This window comes from Thalassophryne amazonica, chromosome 1 (assembly GCF_902500255.1).
Source record: "Thalassophryne amazonica chromosome 1, fThaAma1.1, whole genome shotgun sequence".
Classification (NCBI taxonomy): domain Eukaryota; kingdom Metazoa; phylum Chordata; class Actinopteri; order Batrachoidiformes; family Batrachoididae; genus Thalassophryne; species Thalassophryne amazonica.
The window spans coordinates 73,662,683-73,686,787 of NC_047103.1; the positions used below are offsets into that span (position 1 = coordinate 73,662,683).

At 40.3% G+C, this 24,105-nt stretch overlaps 1 protein-coding gene across 1 annotated transcript in view; it reads right to left on the minus strand.

Annotated features, from left to right (window-relative positions):
- Window positions 1-6,838: 6,838 nt before the first annotated feature.
- rmdn1 (regulator of microtubule dynamics 1) overlaps window positions 6,839-24,105 on the minus strand; it is a 43,399-nt gene continuing 26,132 nt past the window's right edge. The window contains exons 8-9 of the mRNA XM_034171729.1: window positions 10,582-10,715; window positions 6,839-6,970 (exon numbers count right to left, since the gene is read on the minus strand). Of these exons, the coding sequence (XP_034027620.1) occupies window positions 6,929-6,970; window positions 10,582-10,715 (176 nt within the window). The 3' untranslated portion in view covers window positions 6,839-6,928. The remainder of the gene's footprint in view (window positions 6,971-10,581; window positions 10,716-24,105) is intronic.

The following is a 24,105-nucleotide window of genomic DNA, read 5'->3' on the forward strand; positions in this document are numbered from 1 at the left end:
ACTTTTCTCACAGACCTCGTATAACTCATTCAGAGTTGTGTAGGTGGCTTCCCTCACTGGTCTCCTTGCAATCGTAAATCACAATATGGTCCACAATAATCACAAGATGGCTTCAAATCGTACTGCCCTAATTTCTGTATCGTCAGATGAAACAGACATTATGGTCTGTGTCTTACTTGTTTTAACTTGCCTTGCGCCATTATCTTTGGTTTTTATTATTTTATTACTGAAATAGTATTGCTATACTTTCGTAATCGTGTCTTTTGTTCCCTCTGTTACATTGACTGGGGAACCAAAATGCAACTCTGGGCACTGTTGCTGCTGTCATGGCTGGCGTGCCAGCCGGTCTGGGGGTTTGGCGGCCTGTTGTCTCCATTTTACCCTGTGGCGATTCAATACTCCAGGGAAAGCCATTTGCGCTGGAGCCATGTCACCGACCCGCTGATGGATTTTAATCCACCAGGATGGAATTTAGCACAGCCCATTGGACAACAGGGCCAAGGACCGCACCGCAAAACTCAGATCAGGAAGCACAGGCGCAGAGGAGGCGTTCATTTCAGGGTGAACGGTCAGCCACTCTTGTGCATTTCTCTGCCTTCTATCATCCTTTGTAACGTTCAGTCTCTTCAGAATAAAACAGAAGAGCTACAGGTGCAGACTCTTTACTCTCATGAATTCAGAGATGCCTGCAAAATCCTGAACAATAAAAGTCAATGATAAGTGCGCAGGTGAAGGATAAACAGCTGTCTGAAGCCTGCGCTCTATTTCATCCCTCAGCTGTGGCCATATTGTTGCTACATCATCACCAGAACGGCACCTGCTGATTCAAGCCCCAATCAACTGAAAACACAGCAGAGGTCGAGCTGTTTTCTGATGATATGTTTCTAATGTGGAGCTTTTTTTTAAGTCCAGTCTGAAGGTGTTTTTAGAAAGCTGTGGGGACACAGCCTTATGGTTTTGAGCCTTATTTAGATGACAATAAGGGAGACGAAACCTTGGAGGAAAACCTTCAGTCTGACAACAGTGACGATATTGGCAGAGTTCAGAACACACAATGGTGATTATCAAATAAATAATTAATGCAGGCGATTTCGGCATGCAGATGGAGATGATAAACTTTTTTTTTTTTTGCCAGCTCTTTGGTCATAATCAATTGATTAAAAATAGTTTTACTATTTATGACATAAGAAAACAAGTGATGAGGAAGTGTGGCTTTTTATTTGTGTTTTTTGTTTAGAAACAGGTACATACATTTCAAAACTGAAAAATGACACAAGGGACTGAAAATATCAGCTATTTTTAAAATAAATATTGTTTCCTTCTTGAATACAGTTAATGTACTGTACGTTAGTAGCGTAACACATTATTTCTAAATATTAAAACCATTCACACAAGGAGAAAATAATATAGTCTTACCTGTCTGTTTCTGTGAGATCATCTGAAAACCTATCCACCTTTACAAAACGACATCTGAAAATAGTTCAATTCCTTCTGTGCTGGTTTTAGAAAAGTCCATTTGTCACACAGAAGTTTGGTGCCAGGTTACAGCGCCGGCTGTAATTTAACTGTGGCTGATGGATCGAGTCTTGCTGTTAACAAGCCGCTTTGCGCTGCAAGTTGAAAGACTCCCAGTCCCTCATCTGCTCATAATGGGCCTCATGTATCAACGTTGCGCACTTGTGGCGTAAATTTACGGTGTAAATTTGAAGTACAGTGGTCCCTCGCTATATCGCGGTTCACCTTTTGCCGTCTCGCTGTTTCGCATATTTTTTTTTAGTGCAATTTTGCATGCTTCTTCTTTTTTTTTTTAACTGTCTGCTGTGCTTAGTTGCAGCCAAAATCTGGCAACAGGTCCATAGACTACACTCGCTGTTTTGATGCAGAGCGCTCCAGCAGCGAAGAAAAAGCACGCGCATTGTGTTCTGCGTGTGTCTGTTTATAAGACTCTTCTCGCTCAGAAGAAAAAAAGAGCGCTAACAACCACCCATATCACTCGGAAAAAGACACCTGCCCCGAGGTGGAAAAACACGCTGCGGAGCGGCGCCACGATGAAGGCGCGATCAGAGGAATACTGGTCAGTTACTATTAATAATTTCTTATGTGTCCAACCTCGTAGGTTGATCGTTAAAATTAAATTTGTTAGTTCTAAAAGCCATCATAATTATTTATAGGTAAACGTTCTATTTTTATTTCTGAAACAAATGTTTGGGCCTGAAAACAGGTTTTGATCTTTGGTTTCATTCTATAATACTGGACTTATTTTTCTACTAAGGTTTGAACTTTGAGAGTGTTTACACAGGAGAGAAAAGTGAGAAAATGTGTGTAATGAGGGGTTTTACAGCCTTAAAGCATCTATAATAATTGTAAAAAAAATAACGCTGCTACTTCGCGGAATTCACCTATCGCGGGCTATTTTTAGAACGTAACTCCCGTGATAAACGAGGGACCACTGTACACCAAAGTTGCCGTGACATGTATCAAGCAGTGCGCACCTGCCCATTTCCGGCGTATGCCCGACGTGACCTTGATAAATGCGGCGGGTGAAAACAATCGGAATTATAATAAACACGCCCATAAATATTCAGACTCTGCTTCAGACACACCCTCATTTTACAACATGGAAGGCAGGAAGACGGCAAAGAAAAAGAACTCCACCAATCACGACGCGTGCCAATAGAGCGTCAAAAGCGGCCGTCGTATTAATTGTTTTGTAGTATAATCAAAAAAGTGTTACAGTGGTCCCTCGTTTATCGCGGGAGTTACATTCTAAAAATAGCCCACAAAAAGCAAAGTCCGCAAAGTAGTCAGTGTTATTTTTTTACAATTATTATAGACGTTTTAAAGCTGTAAAACCACTTTATACACTTTCTCAATCAGGCATTAACATTTTCTCACTTTTCTCTCGTGTGTAAACACTCTCAAAGTTCAAACCTTTGTAGAAAAATAAGACCAACTTGTTTTCAGGCCCAAACATTTGTTTGAGAAATAAAAATAGAACGTTTTCCTATAAATAATTATGATGGCTTTTAGAACTAACAAATTTAATTTTAACGCTCAACGTACGAGGTTGGACACATAAGAAATTATTAATAGTGACTGACCAGTATTTCACAGTTCCTCTGATCGTGCCTCTTCGTCCTGACGCCGCGCCTTTTTCCACTGAGTCAAACCTCGCTGCAGGTGTCTTTTTCCGAGTGAAGAACACAGTTATGGGTAGTTGTAGCGCTCTTTTTTCTTCTGGGCGAGAAGATTCTTATAAACAGACACGCAGACCACAATGCACTGTAAAAAAAAAAAAAAAAGCATGCAAAATTGGACTAAAAAAATCTGCGAAACTGCGAGGCCGCGAAAGGTGAACTGCGTTATAGCGAGGGACCACTGTATTCTTTTCACATGTCAATAATTCTTGACATGTGGATATTTGCTAGCTCAATTAATAAGACATGCCTAATTTTTCAGATTTCTTTATTTTCTTTCTTCTTTCTTTATTTATTTTATTGTAACAAACGAATGGAGACAAAACCTGATTGCAGCACGGGCGAAGGGAATGACAACACTACAGTTGTAATTATCAATTCCATTGTCTAAAATGATCACACCACATAAAGTTAAGCTCAGCGCTGCTCTGGCTCCAGGCTCGAAGTCTGGAGAAAAAGGCGAGCAGCGCTTTCTTTGCGGTCAGCGCTGTGGCCACGGATCGTGCTCGAGACCAACAATCCCGCAAAAGCGGGATTTCTATTAATTATTATGTAGTATAATCAAGAAAGTGTTATTTATTTAAGATATGCATTGATTTGTATGATGGCACTGTTTATCATGTTGATCATTTTCATTTTTATGTGGATTCCAGTGCTGGTTCATTTTGGTGTATAATTTACACCACCTCTCGACCTGGTGTATATTTTCAGCGCACCGTATGCCAATGACCACATTGATAAATGCCAAGTAGCGCAGCCATTTTGGCGTACACCCCATATATGCTCAAATATCGCTGTACGCAACGTTGATACATGAGGCCCAATGTCTCAGTCTGCACACGACAAAGTTATCCCATAAAACAATAAAATAAAATAATCTGAAAATACTCAGTTTTGCCTCCGTGTGGAGTGGAGAATCCGCATGACACCCTGCTCACACCCTCGTCAATATAAAAGTGTTCCACCTGTTGATCAAAAAGGATTCTGCTGGCGAGAATAAACTGTTCTGATGCAGAAAACATGTTGTAGCTCCGTCCCAAACCATTCAGTGGAAACGGGGTTGTCTTAGCCTGTAAAAATCCATAAATTAATGGGACTATTAAGCTAATGGTTCCGGCGCTGATATCACGTCTTCCTTCTTCTCCAATGTTGGGACTCGCCAGGAAGTTCCTGGTTTTTAGTGGCGCACAGCTCAAAATCCAAATATTTATCTCTTCAGTAACTGCGCACCAGGAAAGGTTAAATTTCAAACTGTTTAATTTTCGTCTTTAATACTAAAAAGAAAACATTACATATCGTGTCACCTACACTTTAAGACCAGTTGTTTGCCATCTCCTTCATTCACCCCTTCCTTCAATGTCTAAGAAAGGTCCAGGCCCAGATAATATTAGTGGTCACCTGCTTAATGTATGTGCAGAGAACTAGGCCCAGTCTTTCACCACATATTTCTTATGTCACATTTCTGTGGAAGCAATCTGTGGTGGTACCTGTTGCCAAGGTTAGTCACCCTCAAACCCTTAATGATTTTAGGCCTGTTGCTTTGACTTCCCTGGTTATGAAAACTTTTGAGAAGCTTATCAAAGAAGAGCTCCTAGCTAAGGTGGAGCCCCTCTTAGAGTTTGCCGACAGGGCCAAGAGGGGGGTGCAAGATGCCACAATCACCCTTCTGAATCTCCTTTATAAGCATTTAGAGGGGAGTGGAAATCATCCTAGGATGTTCTTCATTTTTTTTCATCTGCTTTCAATACCATTCAACCTCATATTTTAGCTGAAAAATTGCTCAATTTTAGCCTTGATCCTAGTTTAGTAGGTTGGATGTTGTATTTTGTGATCCAGGGATGTCAGAGGATGAGAGTGAACACTGAGCTGTCCAGCATGTTAACATCATCCACTGGCTCCCCAGAGGGGTGTGTTCTGTCCCCTCTATTGTACATCTTATACACAAATGACTGTCATAGTCTTTATGAAAATAGGCACATCATCAAGTTTGCAGATGATTCTGTTATTGTCAACGTACTTAAATCACAGGAAATTGACAATGGTCCAGTGTTGGATGATTTTGTTTCCTGGTGTGAGACTGCCTTCCTCCATCCAAACATCGCAAAAAACGAAGGATATGGGCATCTCTGCAATATCCCCCGGCACGGTGTAATCAAGGGCCAGGATATAGAGATTGTAACATCTTATAAATACCTGGGCACCTTGATAGACAGTCGACTCAAGTTTAATTTGAACACTACTTCCGTGTGTAAGAAAGGCCAACAACGACTGTTTGGTCTCAGGAAACTGGCCAAATTTGGAGTGGACAAAACTTTAATGACTTTATTTTACAAACTTTTGTTGAGTCTGTCCTGTCTTTTTCTATTATTTGCTGGTACGGTAACCTACCTATCAAACAGAAAAATGCACTTTTAAAAATTAAGGTGGCCAGTAAGATTGTGGGGGTGAAGTTCAGTAGCCTTAAGGCCTGAATAATGAAACACTGTGATGATTTGAACCTTTAAAGCGGCAATCAACTGTGATCGGGTGTGATCTGAATAAAGTGCTGTGACCTTTCGGTGTGGTGATCCCCGACAGTCACGGCACTTTAAATGTTTAAACAGTGCATTAATCAGGTGCGATCACTCTGATCGATTGATCAGGTCATCTGATGATCACACCACAGTGACGGAGCTTTAAAGGTTTGAATCATCACAGCACTTCTGTGTGATCAGAGTGCGACATGAGAAATGCGCCTGCAGAGGAAAAACCACAGAGGGACTTGCTTTAAAACGCTACTTTTCCAGCCACAAATTAAAGGATTTTGCGAGGTCATTTTCAAAAATCAGGAACTTTATGTGGATTCACGTCCATCTGTGATGGCGAATTGGACCGAAATGAACAGGTCAGACTTTATATTTTTTCAGTGTGTGAATGAAATAGTCGTTCTGCATACGGACCGCAGGTTTCAGCCAATCGGTGGCCACCATTAGTGGATGGATGAGGAAATTACAAGAAACGTGCCAACAATCACATAACTTACCTACAACTTATGTTTAGCATGTGCGGGACGTGTAAGTCACACGCTGGCAGTCACTGAAAATTTTCAGCATGCCCAAAATTTTTTGAGGAGCTCAGCTTATCAGGCTGTATCAATGTGCTTCAACGTGCATCAACTTACTCTTAATTCATAAAAAACTTACCCTTAACATATTGGACTTATGCCAGCATTTTTAATACAGTCAGTATATGCTGGCTAAATTGTCAAGGTGTAACAGGGCCTTTACTGAAATTTTTAACAAACGGGTGCTTAAGAAAGTCATGTCCTACTCATCCCTTGTTTGCTAATAAAACTTATTACCATATGCTTTACGCTTAGGACCCCAAGTGGGTCGAAACAAAGATAGATAGAGGAATTATTTTATCGCTCTCTCTGTTCAAGTCTTAAAGTCTAATAACAGAAGGCAGTAGCTCTGGTCCATTTTGGCTTTATGACTATTTATGTATTTGTCATTTTATTTATTACTATGGCTGCTTGGTTAGTACCTCTTTTATATTTGTATGTTTTATTGTTTTTATATGTTGTATATATCTATGTTTTATTGTTGTGTGGTTTGCATTGTATGTTTTATGATGTTTTTATGTATGTGTATTCCTGCTGTGCATAAATTGCCCTTTGAGAGACAAAGAATGAATTCAGCTTGAACATTGTCAGAAAGGCAGCCACATTCCATTCAGCAAAAATGAAGTCTTCACCCAAGCTTCTTCAGCAGGTCCACGGCTTCCTTGTGGGCCTGCAGAGGAACAAATTTAAACACACAGACTGCTGATGAAACAAATCCTGTATCAACTCCGGTTTGATGCACAAGATGAAGTATTATTACAACTTCAGACTAGTGGTCTAAATAAGATTAAACTTCATAAATACAATGTTCGCTGCAGTACTTTTTGCAGCAGTTTCTCTTTGCCTGTACGGGACGTATTGCTGAGATTCTTTACTATAAAACCCTGCAGGGTACAAAATCTGGATTTATGTTCAGTCATCTAAAAACTGGTGTGATTACTGCATGAGTAAATTGTCCTGTGTAGTTGTGAGCACTCAGTATGGCAGCAATCAGTAACTTATTTACGCCTTTATACTTCTTCTGGAGAAGATGATATTAAAACAATATGCTGCAGATGAAGACAGCATTGTTGGATAACTTTTACTGACAATAAGGAGGCAGGTTGTTCCCCTTCATCAGACTAGATTGGTGAGAGAACCAATCCTAACCTTGGTGGTGATCCCGATGGGGGAGAATGATCACTAATAAACTCTCGGGCTCTGATGGACGGCAGACTGTTAGTTCTTGGTGCAGATATATGTTCAAATATGCAGTTCTACTTTCAAATGTCACCAGTCATCCTCTTTAAGCAGGAGATTGCAGGTAACAGAGTGCAGTGGCACTGAACGGATGCAAGTGAAAGGTCTGGAGAGGATTTGTTGTGGTGAGAAAAAGAATTTGTGCAGGAAAGGCAAGCATATGCACGGCAACAGAGACATTACACTGGTAAATTCCATGGCAGTTCTGTGAATACTGATTTCTTTAACACCTGTTATTCTGCACAAGGTGTGTACATAAGGTCAGGTTGTGACTGAACTTGCCATAACCACACACACACACACACACACACACACTGAACAGCCATACAGACACCTGTCACCTGCACTACTTTTTAAAGGTAAGTTGACAGCTGTCTGTCCATCTGTCAGCTTTGTCTGTTATAAGATCTGAGTGTGTGATTTTGAGTTTACTGTGTTTTGTACTAAAGCACAGCCAATTACGTGTCATAATGATGTGATCTGGACCCCCTGTGATACCTTAATTTAATCTTTATTTAAGCAGCTTAGTCCCATTGAGATCAAGATCTCTTTTGTAAGGGAGACCTGGGCAATTATAAAGTTTCCAATTCACCAAACCTGCATGTCTTTAAGTCTTTAATCCAGTGTGTGTGTGTGTGTGTGTGTGTGTGTGTGTGTGTGTGTGTGTGTGTGTGTGTGTGTGTGTGTGTGTGTGTGTGTGTGTGTGTGTGTTCATGTTCAAATCAGTTACACATTCCTATTATGGGCTATTTGCTATGTGCAGAGTGTAAATCTGGCAAACCTGTGAATTTAAGGTGCATCTGAAAGTTATGTTCAAAAAATGCCACAAAGTCACTGTATTAGACTTCAGACCTGCTTTTAGGTGGTCTAAAGTGCAAAGTCTAAAGGTCCAGTCACACGGCATGTAATGAAGGGCAACAAAGTCCGAACGAAACAAAAAATCTGGACTTTCGTTGTAAGTAGTAAGTAAGTAAGTAAACTTTATTTATATAGCGCCTTTCACAGACAGGGGTCACAAAGCGCTTTACAAGGTAAAACAATAAAAATATACAGTAAAACACTCAGTACTAAAAGATTATTGGCCATGAAAAGCCTGTTTAAAAAGTAGAGTCTTTAGTTGCTTTCTGAACATCTCAACAGAGTCCAGGGATCGCAGGGACAGAGGGAGTTCGTTCCAGAGACGAGGCGCTACGGCTTTAAAAGATTGGTCTCCTCGAGTTTTAAAGGAGGTTCGAGGAACCATCAACAGGTTCTGACCTAAAGATCTGAGGCTGCGGGCTGAGGTGTAAGGCTGAATCAAGTCAGCAATGTAATCAGGAGCCTGACCATGTAGTGCTCTGAAAGTCAAAACCAAGATTTTAAAATTAATTCTGGAGGCAACAGAGAGCCAGTGGAGGGATTCCAAGATAGGCGTGATGTGGGCTCTCCTGTTGGTGCGGGTCAGAAGCCTCGCAGCAGAGTTCTGGACATACTGCAACCGATTTATCTCCTTCCTACCCAGGCAAGTGAACAGGCTGTTGCAATAATCCTGTTGCAATAATCCAACCGCATGGAGACAAAGGCATGGATAATTTCCTCTAATTCTTTCTGTGACACCAACTGTTTAAGTTTGGCGATATTTCGCAGTTGAAAGAAGCAATTCTTCACAAGCTTGCTTGCGTGCTGAGCAAGAGACATTCCTTCATCAAAAATAACGCCAAGGTTTCTAAGGCTTGTTTTTGCCGTTAAGCCCAAGTCACCAAGGAGGCTCCTGATAACAGGAACAGCACTGTCAGGGGCAACAATAAGTGTCTTCAGTTTTTTCAGAGTTCAGTTGCAGACGGTTTCCATTAAGCCACTTCTTCACCTGTGACAGGCAGTCAAATAAAGAGTTCAATTTGTGGACTTCTGAAATCTTAAAGGAACAGTACAGTTCGTTGGCATTATTTAACCTTCACTCAGCTTCGTTCCTGCAGCTGGCGCTTCATCAGGATTTTTAAAGTGTTGAAAAAACTGAACGAAGGGCAACGAAAACCTCAATTCGTCCGTATTTCATTTTGCTGTCCTTGATGTTTTTTTATTTGATCGTTTGCTTAGTTTTTGTAACGTTAGCGTTTAGTTTGACTTTGTTCTACCAGATGTATGTTTTCACACAGTACAAAGGTCGTTTGTGAGCGCTGCTGCTGCCGCTGCGTTCATGTACCATTGGAAATTACAGGGCTAAATCAGTCTGTTTGGTTGGATTTTTTTTTTTTTTGGATGAGGGGTCAGCTTCAATGGGCTCAGCCACCTTATATAGGCCAGAATTAATCTTTTGTGTGGATACAATTATTTTGCCACAAGCAACTGCTAAATTTGAAACAACAAAAAAGTTGTGTAATTTCCGACGGTACTTGAACGCAGCATCAGCAGCAGCCATCACCACCTGTGTGCACTTATTATTTTTTATTAAATATAACAATATGAGTGTAGAAATGACAATCCAGCCCTTATGTACACACGGCAACAGGTAGATGATTCAAAAGATTATATAAAGAGCTGTTCTGGAAGGCAGAATTCACGTTGTGGATCAGCGGCAACTGGTGGAAATAACTGTACATGGCCATCAATTTACTGCTCTGATATATTCTGTCATCTTTACACTTATATTTATTCCCCCTTTTGGCAGTTGTCTGTTATAAATCAATATATATGGCTTAGTAACATAATGAGTCATGAAATGAGTCACATTTTCATGACAGGGTTTTTTAAACTCACTATTACTGATCCTACTCCTACCCCCAACCCTAACTGTAACCCCCCCCCCCCCCCACCACTTCACTTTTAATTTCATGCAGTCATCACGGAATGAATTTGTGCTGCCGTGACGAAAATGAGGCACTTTTTGTCACACTATCACGAACCAACAGATTAACGTATATTCCGTGCTGCTGAATCACTTGCTGCGAGACCAGGTTGGTATATTCTAGTAATGATTTGTGTTTTGTGTAGAAGACGTGATGACTGCATGTGTTCTTAACTGAGTGCTCTCTAAATGTAAAGTGTGTCATTGAGTAGTTGTACCTCTTTATCTTCCCAGGTGCGAGCAGGATATTCTTTAGCTTTGGTCAGCCAGAGCCGAGCATTCTGCTGGTCATTTAAGGCCATGTAGGTCTTCCCGAGCATCAGCAGGTTTTTACTGTAGAAGTTGGGATCAACTAAGAAAAACAAAAATATACGGACTTCCTTTTGAACCTCGATACAACACTGAGCAAATCTTAAACACTACACTCTGACACGATCTTCATGGACGTAAGATGTGTGCATATTGTTGGTTTGTATGTTTTATTTGCACCTGATAGTTCACATTTTAAATTGTTAATATGGACAAGTGCCATTGTTGTGCCTTTGAATTTTTATGTAGAGTGGTTTGTAAAAATGTCTACCTAAAGTACTATATAATTTTTTTTTTGTATGCTTTTATTGATAATTTTAGTATCTCTTTATTTTACTTCAGCCTGTTCCCAGGTCCTTGGTGTGCTGAACCGTGTTCTGAATCTTATGGAACAAATGGGAAGACTCTAAAATATAAGAACATCGTTGCAGTGAACTAAAAAGGATACACATTTGCTACACTTCATGACTTATGCTTGCAGAATTTGATAGTCAGTTTTTGACTCAAATGGCTTTTTCAGCTTTATGCTGCATTTACACATAGGCAGGAGGCGTTACGAATGTCATATTTCCGTCATTCGTGGCACATTCCTGACATTCTTAACGTGACTTAACACATCTGAATAGGGTTCTTATGCTGCGTTTACACATAACGACGACAAGTCACGAATGCCACGAAGTACACATTCTTGGCCGCTGATCACGAATGTGATGATTCGGGGCAGAGGCGTCAGGTCTCCTCAGGAACTGTTTCAACCTGTTACCACACGTTACGATTAATGGCACGTGTTGCTGGAGAATTATCAGGAACCATTATGCACGGTCAAGAATAGTGTTCCGCGTTGTTGCGCGCTATTGCACGTAACAGCGCATCGTTAAGTTCTGTCACGTTGTGAACGAGGTGAACTGTCTCCACATACACCCATATTCATCCAACCGAATTCAGATTGCTCCAGTTTTTCAGAAGAACTTTGTGACTGCATGCATATATGGGATCTGTGCCATGGAGTGACGCAGAGAGGACGAGGAGGACAGCGCCAAATGTGTGGCTTCATGCGGCTCTCGTCTTGCGCATTTTCACAAACATCATGCACATGCAGCAGGTGGAACACCTGCAGGAGCGCGCTGAAGAGCACTGAAATTAGACTTTTAGCCGACTTGGTGTCAGCAATCAAACTGAATGCGGTACAGCATGATTTAATTGCACGCACGCTTCTTCCTCCGCTGGACTGGAGGAGGTGCAGAGATGTCTGGCTGCACATGAGTCTCCTCTCGCTCCTCTGGCTCAGACTCGTTCTCCCATTCATCGGTTACAACAGCAGGTGGAACACCTGCAGGAGCATCCTGAGGAGCTTCAGCAGGAACCGTGGAACAACATTTGGAGCCGAGTTTAATTGTGTTCATGTGACAGAAAACTCATTTGTCGTGGCGCGCAGTAAAATGTGACGTCGCGTTACAAGTCATGTCAAAACTTGACAGTTTCCGTGTCACTTCGTAATAACGCGTGACAGTTTGGGCTCCAAGAACCATCACAGGAACCACTACGAACGCTGTCACGTTCTATTAAGGATCACTACTCATCAAGACGGATCAATATGCTCAGTTGCAACCTCCACGACATGAGACGAAATAAGGGTGGTGTGTGACATTCGTGGAAGATTTTTTGACAGGCAAAAACATGCTCCACGAATATCAAGAATATCACACACCAACACGAACTTTTAAGAAACCTATCCAGATGCGTTAAGTCACATTAAGAATGTCAGGAATGTGTCACGAATGACAGAAAAATGACATTCGTAACGCGTCTTGGTTATGTGTAAACGCACCTTTAACAGTGTGTGTCAGTGCGTGACATTCGTAGAGCATGTTTTTGGCTGCCAAAAATATGCTCCATGAATGTCATGCACCACCCTCAATTCGTGGAGTTCGCAACTGAGCTTATTGATACATAGTGATTAGTGGTGACTTTCAATACAGCGTGACAGTGTTCGTAGTGGTTCCTGTGATGGTTCTTGGAGCCCAAACTGTCTCGCGTCGTTAAGGGGCCCGTCACACATAGCACGAATAAATAGGAATCAGGGCGAATCACGGTGAAACAGCCCGAATGAGCGAACCCCGAAAACATCGAACCGATGTCGGGAGGGGAACATGGTCAGGCTTGTGCCACGTGCACGAACATAGTGCATGCAGCTGGGGTGTGGGGCACCACATCATGCTGCTGCTGTGTCAAAAAAAAACAAAAAAAAAACAAATAAAAAACACACACCATAAACAACACTGCAATTTCCTATATGTAATGCTTGTTATCGAGCGGACAATACAAGTATGATCCCTCTGTGCCTCTGTATATGACCCATGGTCACAGACATACACTCAAGAAATGACATGAATGAAGCAGTGTGCTCTTATTATGTCCAGCCAGGTATATAAATAATTACTACAATAACTACATTCACAATTACATAACAAATAACTAAAATAAATGATCACATGACACAGAAACAGAGACTTTGTTCTCTGGGCTGAACGGACAGGTGGACATGTCTGAAAACAGCAGCAGCTGTTGAGCTCTCTGGATAGGAAGCCACAGCTGGAAAACACGTACCACGTTTTGAAGGACATGACCTTACAAATGTACACCGTGAGGCGCATGTGTGTGCTTGCTGTCTTGACGTGGAAATACATATAAACGTATATCATGGACTTCCGGTTTGGCGAGCATGAGTCACGCTTTTCTTCAGCTCCCACAGCTTTTAGCTATTTGAACAAGCCCACCTAACTTATCTTTCAAGACAAACGTTTTTGGTGATGTTTTAAGTGTTCTGAACACTAAATATCCTGTCATGCCGCCTAAGTCTGCCACGTTGAGTGAGAAAACAGTGGAGCTTGAGGCTGCTAGCACTCCTGCTAATGTTAGCATTGCTGACCGAACAGCATTGCTAGCCGAACACAGAACGGCTTTATTGGCAGAGCTAAAACACAGCTTTTTCGATGATGCATAAAAAACTGGACGGACTTCAGAAGGCATCGGATAGCCATGGAGAGCACCTGGAATCTCTGGAAGAAAATGCGGAAACCCTTCCTGAGTGCCTTGCTAAAGTGGAGGATAGCTGTGAGTCATTATGGGCTGCGAATGAGAAGCTAAAGGCTAAGCTATCAGATATTGAGTCAACGATAATGTTGACTCAATATCTGATACCGTCTATATATAATAATGTGTTACACCGTCTCAACGACAACGTTGAGACGGTGTAATTACTGGCATTACTGGTTTGCAAGAGGGTATTGAGGCTTCGCAACCCTCCAAGTTCTTCTCACAATTGTTGCAAGATGTTTTTGGGAGGGATATTTTCCCTTTTCCTCCTGAACTGGACCATGCACACCGTATTTCAGCCCCCCAACCAGCTCCTGGAGGCAGGCCTCGGCCTGTCATTGTCTGCTTCCACCGCTACCAAAACAAGGAGCTGCTGATAGGAGAGGCCCGGAGGAGAAGCAACCTGAAGTATATGGACAAACCATTCCGGATTTATGAAGACTACAGCCCTGAGGTGGTTAACCAATGGAGAGAGTACAGGTCAGTAATGACGGACTTGTACAAGATGGGTCTGAAACCTTTGCTCCAGTAGCCGACACGGCTACGCATCACTAAAGCCAATGGCGTGCGCCTTGCGTTCGGCTCTGCGGCTGAGGCGGAAAAGTTTGTGGAAGATTTCAAGGCAGACTGAACTGTTTTGAAGTGGGTGAATCGTGAAACTATTTTTGATGACTGTTATAGTGGTATACTATTTCCAATGCTAGTCACCTAACCTATATATACAGCCATGTTGCTGGCGTGCTGATGTAAGTATTTGCACATATTTTGAATGACGGGGTTAACTGGTTTAACACTGCTGGTGTGTTTATTTTACCTTGTTATTATGCTGCCTTAAGGAGCTTAAGGTAGGACAGTTATGGAAGTGTTTCAGTTAGAGAGGGCAGGTGTGCTGTTTGTTCCAACAGCTAGTGTCACCTGGGGGTTCAGAGGGTTCACGAGAGGGTTTTTGTGTTCTACTGTCAACGCTATGAGACAAATGTTTTATGTTTTTTTTATTTTATTTGAGCAGTCAGTCAATATTTGAGATAATGGAGACAGTTTTGGTGTGTTTTCCAATTTATTATAATTATATTTTTTTGACATATGATTGCAATGACTACTTCTGTTGATTTAGTCACCTGGAATGTTAAAGGCTTGAACCACCCTGTTAAAAGAAAAGGTTCTCACTCATTTGAAAAATATGGGTGCTGGTATAGCCTTTATTCAAGAAACTCATCTAAAAAATGCAAATAATGCCCATTTGAAATCTGGTGGGGTGGGGCAGCTTTTTCATTCCACTTTTACAGGGAAGGCTAGAAGTGTTGCCATATTGATAAACAAAAGAGTTCCTTTTACTCCTTCAACCCTGGCTGATTCTAGCGGCCATTATGTTGAAGTAACAGGTTCACTTCTCAATCTTAATGTTACATTAGTTAATATATACGCCCCAAATTGTGATGACCCCAATTTTTTTTTCACGCATCTTTGGCCTCCTGCCCTGTTTGGATCCCCATTTACTTATTATGGGAGGTGACTTTAATTTATGCTTGGACCCTGGGATGGATAGTTCATCTGTTTGAACTGGATATTCAATTACAAAATCAGCTTCCCATTTACAGGCTTTTCTTTCAACCTATGGCATTTCGGATATCTGGTGGGTTTTTTTTTTTTTTTTTTACACCAGCAAGACAGACAATACTCCTTTTTTTGCTCACCAAACCTACAGCAGAATCGACTATTTTTTTTTCCTGATAACAAATTAACCTGTCATGTTAAGTCATGTGATTATCAACCTATTGTAATATCTGACCATGCGCCTCTATTACTGACAATGAACACATCTGGTGTGGAGTCTCCCAGACGGCTCTGGAGATTTAATTCTCTTTTGTTAAGTGATGAGAATTTTGCAAAGTTAATTTCTGATCAAATTTCCTTGTTTTTAGAAATTAACATAACACCAGATGTCTCCATTTCGTCTGTCTGGGCTTATCTTCGCGGTCAGGTGATATCCTTTACAGGATGTGTTTCTACCTCTAAACAAAAAGATTTGGAAAAGCAAATATCAGATTTAGAAAATAAGAACTCACAGAATCCCTCTCAAGATTTATATAAAGAACGCTTGAAACTTGGTGCAGAATATGACATGCTTACCTCACATTCTATAGAATATATCTATTTTTTATATTCAAATATTTATTATCTTTTCACAATCATGGTACATGGTATTCACAGAACGATGCATTACATATAGAAAATAAAATACAAGAATACATAGTCTGATATAGGGGACAATGTTTTAGTCATATGGCTCTTCTACTTTCAGATAGTCCCCGAACCTGTCCCAGAATGAGACGCTGTCTCTTTCATTCACACCCTCAGCTAACCTTCTTAGCATACATTCGTATGAAACAGTTTCAATCATTACACTGGCCCATTCTCGAAGACCGGGTACAGTCGGAGTGTTCCAGTGTCTCAAAAATAATAGTTGTAATCAAGCTTACAGAAACCACTGAAAAATATTTTTGAGACATTTGGAAGATGGCTTTTGTCTCCCAATAGACAAATCTCTGGATGGAGTCGTATATCTAAACCAAGCCAGCTACTTAAAATATATATGACCTTCTCCCAAAGAGGTGTGATGAGCAAGCAATACCAACTACTACTCCCTTCTACATTTCCAGCACAAATCATCCCCCAACAGTTTCATTCTGAACAATCTTGATGGTGTAAAATAATTAATACCTGTGCAAGACTTTGTAACGTGTAATTTTACTCATGGCCTCTCTCACATATTTACCACACTCTGCCACTATTTTTTCCCACTTACTGGGTTGATATTCATGACCCAAGTCTTTTTGCTAGCTTCCTTTGAGACTATTAGTATCATTACTAATGGCAAGACTAGCAACTTTATAGAACTGAGAGGCCCTTTGCTTTATCAATGCGAGTTTCATAAAATTTATAATTTGATTATCACAGAGACTGCATGGTACAGAACCAATGCAGCTCCTAATTTGTAAATATTTCCAGAAGTTATCTCTACCCAATAGATTATATTGCTGCTGCAAATAATCATATGAGTGACGCGTCGCGCAGCAGCATGAAGCTCACTCATGATAAAGGGCTTCTAAATCAGGAAGTGGCAATTTTCAAATCCACATTAAAACAGGAAATGTTCAAATGTCATACACATCCTGGACTGACAGACGCAATCCCATGGAATCTCGCTGGACCTCAGTGGCAAGCTCACACTCAAACAGGAAGTGCCAATTTATCAGTCACAGTAAAACAGGGAATGTTGAACATTTCCTGGCATGGGTGAAGCTAGAGCAGAGGCCAGGGTTTCACTGGACTCCCCTGAAATCTGATTGGACACAGATGATTGACATGTCACGGCACTGCACGTCTGGTTGAAAGAGCTGCATTTTCAAATCAGTGAGTCACACTGGCTGCTAGGTTCCTCCTGTCCAGTAGTTTGTGCTGTGTACCATAAAAGTTCTAATTTACCTTAGTAGAAGAAGAAAAATGTTTGCTTCAGATTTGAGCTGAACACATCGTTTGAACTATGGACTTCTAATCACACCAAACATATTGGTGAGTAAACTACCGTATTTTATGCCAGAAATGAGGTCCATGTTGTTAAAAGCAGCATTTCTCCTTTAATTCGGGTTGCCTTATATACACATGTTTAAGCTAACAGACAGCAGCTGGTTCATGCTCTGTTGTCTTATGAGTGCAGCAGATAACTGAAACAATCCTTCAAATGGTGATACAAGCATCAAATTCAGCACAAATACAGCTGAAGCAAAATTAATGGACCAACTTTAACTTTTGACCCCTGTACAAATGGAAACTGACCTTTGTCACTATTCTTGCTGCTTTTACCTCAGAACTCCATAACATTCAGTACAGATAGTCCAAACTACACCTTTTTGGAATCTTTATGATCAGGCAAATAATGTGGTGTAGTTTTCTAGATGATTGGAGCATCTTTTATTTTGATCCCTGTGTAATTCTTCAATTGACCCCTACCTGGCTGCCTATTGAAAATTCAAGTGGCCAATCAGTTTTTTTTAAAAAGAGTTCATGTATCTGGATTATTTGTGCCAAATTTGATGCTTGTATCACCATTTGCAGGATTAGATTACATTAGATTAGATATACTTTATTGATCTCACAATGGAGAAATTACGTTTAAACTCCAGTTACCTCAGACAGCAATTAGTCCACAATTATTACTTGTTTACTGTAATAATGGCACACATCAGAATTAAAGGCAACACATTTGACATTGTTTATGTGCACTAAGTTTGAAGAAGTCCGTTATCCGAATTGAGGCAAGTGGGTGAAGGCCACGCAGCAACCCTGAGATGCGCCGCCAACAGCTTTGGGGGAAGACGTGGGCTGCAGCGAAAACTGCACTGCCCCCGTCGAAGGGGGAAGGAATGATGTTGGCGGGCGCCGGAAAGGGGAGGTGTTGATGGGGAGGGAGGGGGTGGGGGAAGGGAATGGAACGTGCTTCAGTCCTGTGAAAAGCAGTTTATTGTCTTTGTGAGATAAGAAACAGCCACCCGACAGCCAGTCGGGCAATTTGACCTCCAGGCTTGATAAGCCTGTAATGTTATTGTTACAGCAGTGAAATCACTTTTTAACAGTTCCACTTGCACAACCAAATCTCAATTATGAATTAAGAATATTCCCAATTATGAATTAAGAATATTCACCGGTCATCCAATTTACGTCTGAGTTCAAGAGTCATCGCAGTCTGAGAATGCACTGCCTTGCCAACCTCGTTAATCATGATGGACAAGCGAGGCCATGGTTCTTGATGCCGCCATCTTGCCAATTTTCCAGTAGATCAGGGCAGCACATGAGCCAAAAAGAACCAGCCCTGCTACCATGAGACCAAAAATGAATAAATCCTCGATGTCCTCAACGGAGAAAGGCGCCAAGCATGCCACACGTCAGGAACTCCAGGAGTTGAGGACATAGCCCGCAGGATACGTTCCATCTGGGCAGGTAGGATCCCCCAGTCCTGACCTTCTTGTAGAAAAAATGGTGTCAACAGCGTTCAGAGACCAGCTGATCAATTCCATGGTTAATCCAACAGTAGTCCAATAGATCCAGAATCCAATATAATTTGAGGAATTCACAGTCTGGTGAAGTAGGGACTTGAAGGTCAAAGGCAGAGAACAGAGATAAGGGAGAGTGGAGAAGATGCAACCGCCCTCGTCGGAGTCCCAAGCTGAAAAGCTTTTTTATCTCATGGGAACTCTCCCTACCCACCTAAGTGGCTCAAGAATATGGGCAGCATGTATATGTGACATTTACATGACAATTTATATGACAATATTGAGATACGATAATTTGGCCATAGTGTACAGCCCTACTGTCAACTAGGTGAAAACTTTGAATATTAATTTACATCTACATTAAGTGGCAGGGGGTTAAGAGGGCTGTAATTAGTGGGGTCAGCTGAAAAGCAAAAAAAGAAAAATGCTTAAAAAGGTGGGGAGTATGGGGGGCAGAGCCCCTACAGAAGCTGAAACGCAACATAAGGAAAATGCTTAAAAAGCCGGGGGATCTGGGGGGAGGGGCGGAGCCCCCCCCAGAAGCTGAAAGGTTTTTCATATGCTCATGCTCCCAAGAAACATTTTACTGAAAAACGTCTGAAGGACCTAAAGGACATGGTTAGATGGTGAGGAGCTTTTCCAGGCATGTGAGAGGCAAATAAAGAAAAATGCTTAAAAAGGCGGAGGTCTGGCGGAGCTCCCCCGGAAGCTGAAAACTGAAAGGTTTTTGCTATGCTAATGTTCCCCTGAAGCATTTACTCAAAATAAAGTCTAAAGAACCTAAATTATATGGTGACATGGTGACATGCTGACGAGCTTCGCTTGTTCATGTCTGCAACATATGCATATTATGATAATAATACACCATCTTCAAATAGATCACCAACAGTGTTTATGCCTTTAGATGACCATTGCTCCCAATACACAGATATTTCCCCAATACAGATTTCACTATTATACCACAGTGAAGAGTATCTCTGAGTTGTATTTCTACATTTAAAAATTTTGTGAGCTTTTGTCCAGCCATCGAGTGCAAAATGACAAGATTTGTAATATTGCAATTTCTTTGGGTTAGTCTCTGTGTAGGCATAAGCGGTAAACTAATCTCTTCTGCAACAGCAATCCAGGGATGGGACCACTTGGCCCTGTGCCAGTGTTTTGTTAGTTTAGTCATTTCGAAAGCTAGATAATACAGTCTCAAGTCCGGAAGATCTAACCCTCCATTCTCTCTACAGGCACAGAGTTTACTTAACATAATCTGAGGTTTTTGTTCACACTCCACAGAAAATGTTTTATGTGATCTTCAAATTGTCTGAATACACTAGCTGGTATTTTGAGGGGCAACATCCTGATGATATAATTAAACTATGGGACAATTACCATTCTTATTATATTTACCTTTCCCCACAGAGACAGTTTTAGGTTATCCCATTTTTCAAGATTGGTTTTACTTGTCGCTAATAAAGGATTAAAAATTAGCTCAACCATATCATCAATATCTTCTGACAATTTGATGTCCAAATATTCAATTCTCTTGCGCATCCACTTAAAATTAAACTTTTCCACCACAAATGCAAAATATGTTTTAGAGAGAGGCATGGCTTCTGACTTCTTTCAGTTTATAGAATATAAATTTATAGAAAATTTAGAGAAGTACTGCATTGTTTCCATTAGATAAGGTAAAGATGATAAGGGATCAGATACTACTGCCAGAATATCATCTGCATATAGTAGCAACTTATGTTCAGTACCACCCCCTTTCACTCCTTTAATACCCGAATGTGTCCTGAAGGACCTCTAAGAAGATAATAAATAATAATGGACTTAGGGAACAACCCTGGCGTGTTCCGCGGTTTAAACTGAAAAAGGAGAGACCATGCCGTAAGTCATCACTGCAGCTCTTGGATCTTTATACAACATCATCCATGCTATAAAATTAACATTAAAGCCAAAATGAGACAGGGTGGAGAACAAGAATTGCCACTCCACCCTGTCAAAAGTAGGGATGGGTATTGATAAGATTTTATCGATATCGATGCCATTATTGATTCTGCTTATCGATCCAATTCCTTATCGATTCCCTTATCGATACCTTGTGAATTTTGTACTAAAAATAGGCTTTACAGGTTTTCTATGTATTTCATTGAGTCTTAAAGTAAATAAATATGAAATTGGTCAATGTATCCTTGATCTCTGGACATAAATAAAAATAAACAGTTATTAATTCAGATTAGATTCTATCGTTCTAACTTGACTCGTCAGAGAGCCGCGCAACGTTTGGAGCTGTGTGAACAGAACGGAGGACGATTCTTGTTTCTTTCTCGCAACAAGACAGGAGTCCCAGTTAGTAACTTTAATTCACACAAAAGTGAATCACGATTGACATATTCAGGGATGAAAGCGGTGAAAAACAAAAAAAAATCTGAAACCCAAAATTACCCCCCAACACCAAATGCACGAAAATTTTTCAATTCTAGAAGCTCTGAAATGCAATCTGGGACTATTCCAGACGATAAACTGCAGAGAGTGCAGCATCCATTTAGGTGAGAAAAAAAAGAACTTATTCAAATTCATTCCAGTAGTATTCTGCTCTTACTAGGATGCAGCAATTTTCTAGCTTGGCAGATAGTTCTGGAGGAAATCACTGAAGAAGAAAAGAAGAAAGAAAGAAGAAGAAAATATGGTTTGACCGAAACAAACTGTCATTAAACTTATATAAGACAGGGATGAAATGGAGGTGTAAGAGTCACTAGGTGTTCACAGGAAACATTTATTTCTGCATGTATTTATTTATTTATGTATGTTCATTGTTAGTTGCTTTTATATTTTCTGTTGTGTTTCTATTCAGGTTCTTTTTGTCTCTTTCTCTAAAATTCTATATAATAATCACTAGATTATTAATATATAAACAAAAATAAATTTAAGAAATATTACAATTTGAAAACAAATGCACCCGAACGTGATGACAGCTGCAACTGCTTAATGCTAACTTTTAACATTGAAAATGCCATAGACATGCTAACGCATTAGTATCGCTCCAATTTTTAAGTTATAAAATACATCTATCAACTGTTTCAGAAGACCATAACAGGTCGGTTTAACATAGAAAAGGTAAATACTACAGACGTATGTTCTATAGGGTTTTAGCGGGGGAAAATTAAGCGAAAGAAAGAATAAACGAAGCAATAGATCGAAGCATTGCTTCAATCTGCAAACCACTGCTTCAATTGGTTCAAGTTCAAAGCAAAGCCGCGCTGCAGAAAAGTTGATTACGGACCCACTGCAGGGTCCGTAATCAATGTAGAGAAATTATCATTTCCCTGACAAACACCCCCCAAAACAACGGCCACTCTGAAGGACCGATAACACAATCGTTAAGCACAAAGCTTATTGATGTCGGTGGATCAAATAATTTCTTAACAATACCCAAAAGGAACCGGTTCTTGATACCCATCACTAGTCAAAAGCCTTCTCTGCATCTAAAGAGAAGGCAGCAACCAGAATTTCCTGAGACCTACTGATCCACATCAAATGCAGGAGAAGTCCGACATTATCCACTGAAGTTCTGTTTTTCATAAAGCCCACTTGGCTCAGATGAAGAATATTTGGTAAAACCCATTGTAGTCGAGTTGCCAACACTTTGGTTACAATTTTACAATCAAGATTAACCAGAGGAATTGGTCTAAAATTAGATAGACCCGTTAGATCTTTGCCTGCCTTGGGGATTAGCTAGATCACAGAGCCATTAAAAGTTGGAGCTAGCTGACCTTTATCGAACATTTCTTGAAATACCCTTTGCAAAACTGGTGCAAGTATATCTATGAATGCTTTGTAGTACTCCACTGGGAGGCCATCATAACCAGGTGACTTCCGATTTGTCATTGCTAAAATTGCCTCTCTGATTTCTGCTTCAGTTATAGAGGATTCTAATACATGTGCATCCTGAGTTTGCAACTTAGGTATTTCAATGTTATGGAGAAACTGATCTATTTGCTCTTGAGAGGCGGACATAGATGATGTATAAAGATTTTTATAGTGTTGTTCGAAGATATTATTAATATCTTTAGTCAAACAAAACTATTGGTCCCCCTGTTTTATAACTGGTATTATGTTAGCATTTGTTTTCTCCCTTAATTGTCTTGGTAATATTTTTCCTGACTTTTCTCCCTCTTCATAAAAACTGGTCTTTAATCTGAAAATTGCGTACTTATACATTTCCTTTAAAGAAAATTTAAGCTTACAAAGTTCTTGAAATTTATTTCTCCCTCCAAGCTTAGGCATTCTACACGTGTTACAACAGCGTGGCTTCGTAGTAAAAGAGTGCGGGTACTAGACTGGCCTGCCTGCAGTCCAGACCATTGAAAATGTGTGGCTCATTATGAAGTACAAAATACGACAATGGAGACCCCGGACTGTTGAACAACTGAAGTCGTAAATCAAGCAAGAATGGCAAAGAATTCCACCTACAAAGTTTCAACAATTAGTCCTCAGTTCCCAATCGCTTATTGAGTGTTGTTAGAAGGAAAGGTAATATACCACTGTCCCAGCTTTTTTGAAATGTGTTGCAGGCATCCATTTCAAAATGAGCAAATATTTGCACAAAAACAACAAAGTTTATCAGTTTGAACAATAAATGTCTTGTCTTTGTGGTGTATTCAATTGAATATAGGTTGAAGAGGATTTGCAAATCATTGTATTCTGTTTTTATTTACATTTTACACAACATCCCAACTTCACTGGAATTGGGGTTGTATTTCAAAAAATGTTTTTAGATCTTCCCCCACTGCATTCCTTAAGTTCAAGTCAGATAACAAAGTAGTATTTAATCTCCATCTTCCCCTTTTTTCTGTTGTATGATTTATTTTAATAATTAATTCTACTGGAGCATGATCCATGAGAGTTATTGCCTTAATATCATAGCTAACAGCCCTGTCCACTAAAAATGAGTTTATTTAAAAAAAAAAAATCTATCCTAGAATATGTCTTGTGACGATAGGAAAAGAAAGTATAGTCTCTAACTACTGGGTTAGTCAATCTCCATGTCAGTTAATCCATTACTTCCTCAATACAGATAAGTCTCCCTTCAGCATCTTTAGTTTGCTTTGATAACCTAAATTGTATATTCTTGTGGACCAAGATCAACACTCCATTACTTTTGCTTGAAAAACAGTGGTGAAAAATTTGGTCCACCCATCCAACCTTAAATTTCTCTACCTCTGTACTTTGCAAGTGGGTTTCTTGTATAAAAGCGAAATCAGCTTGGTTGTTTTTTTAAATAGGTGAGTA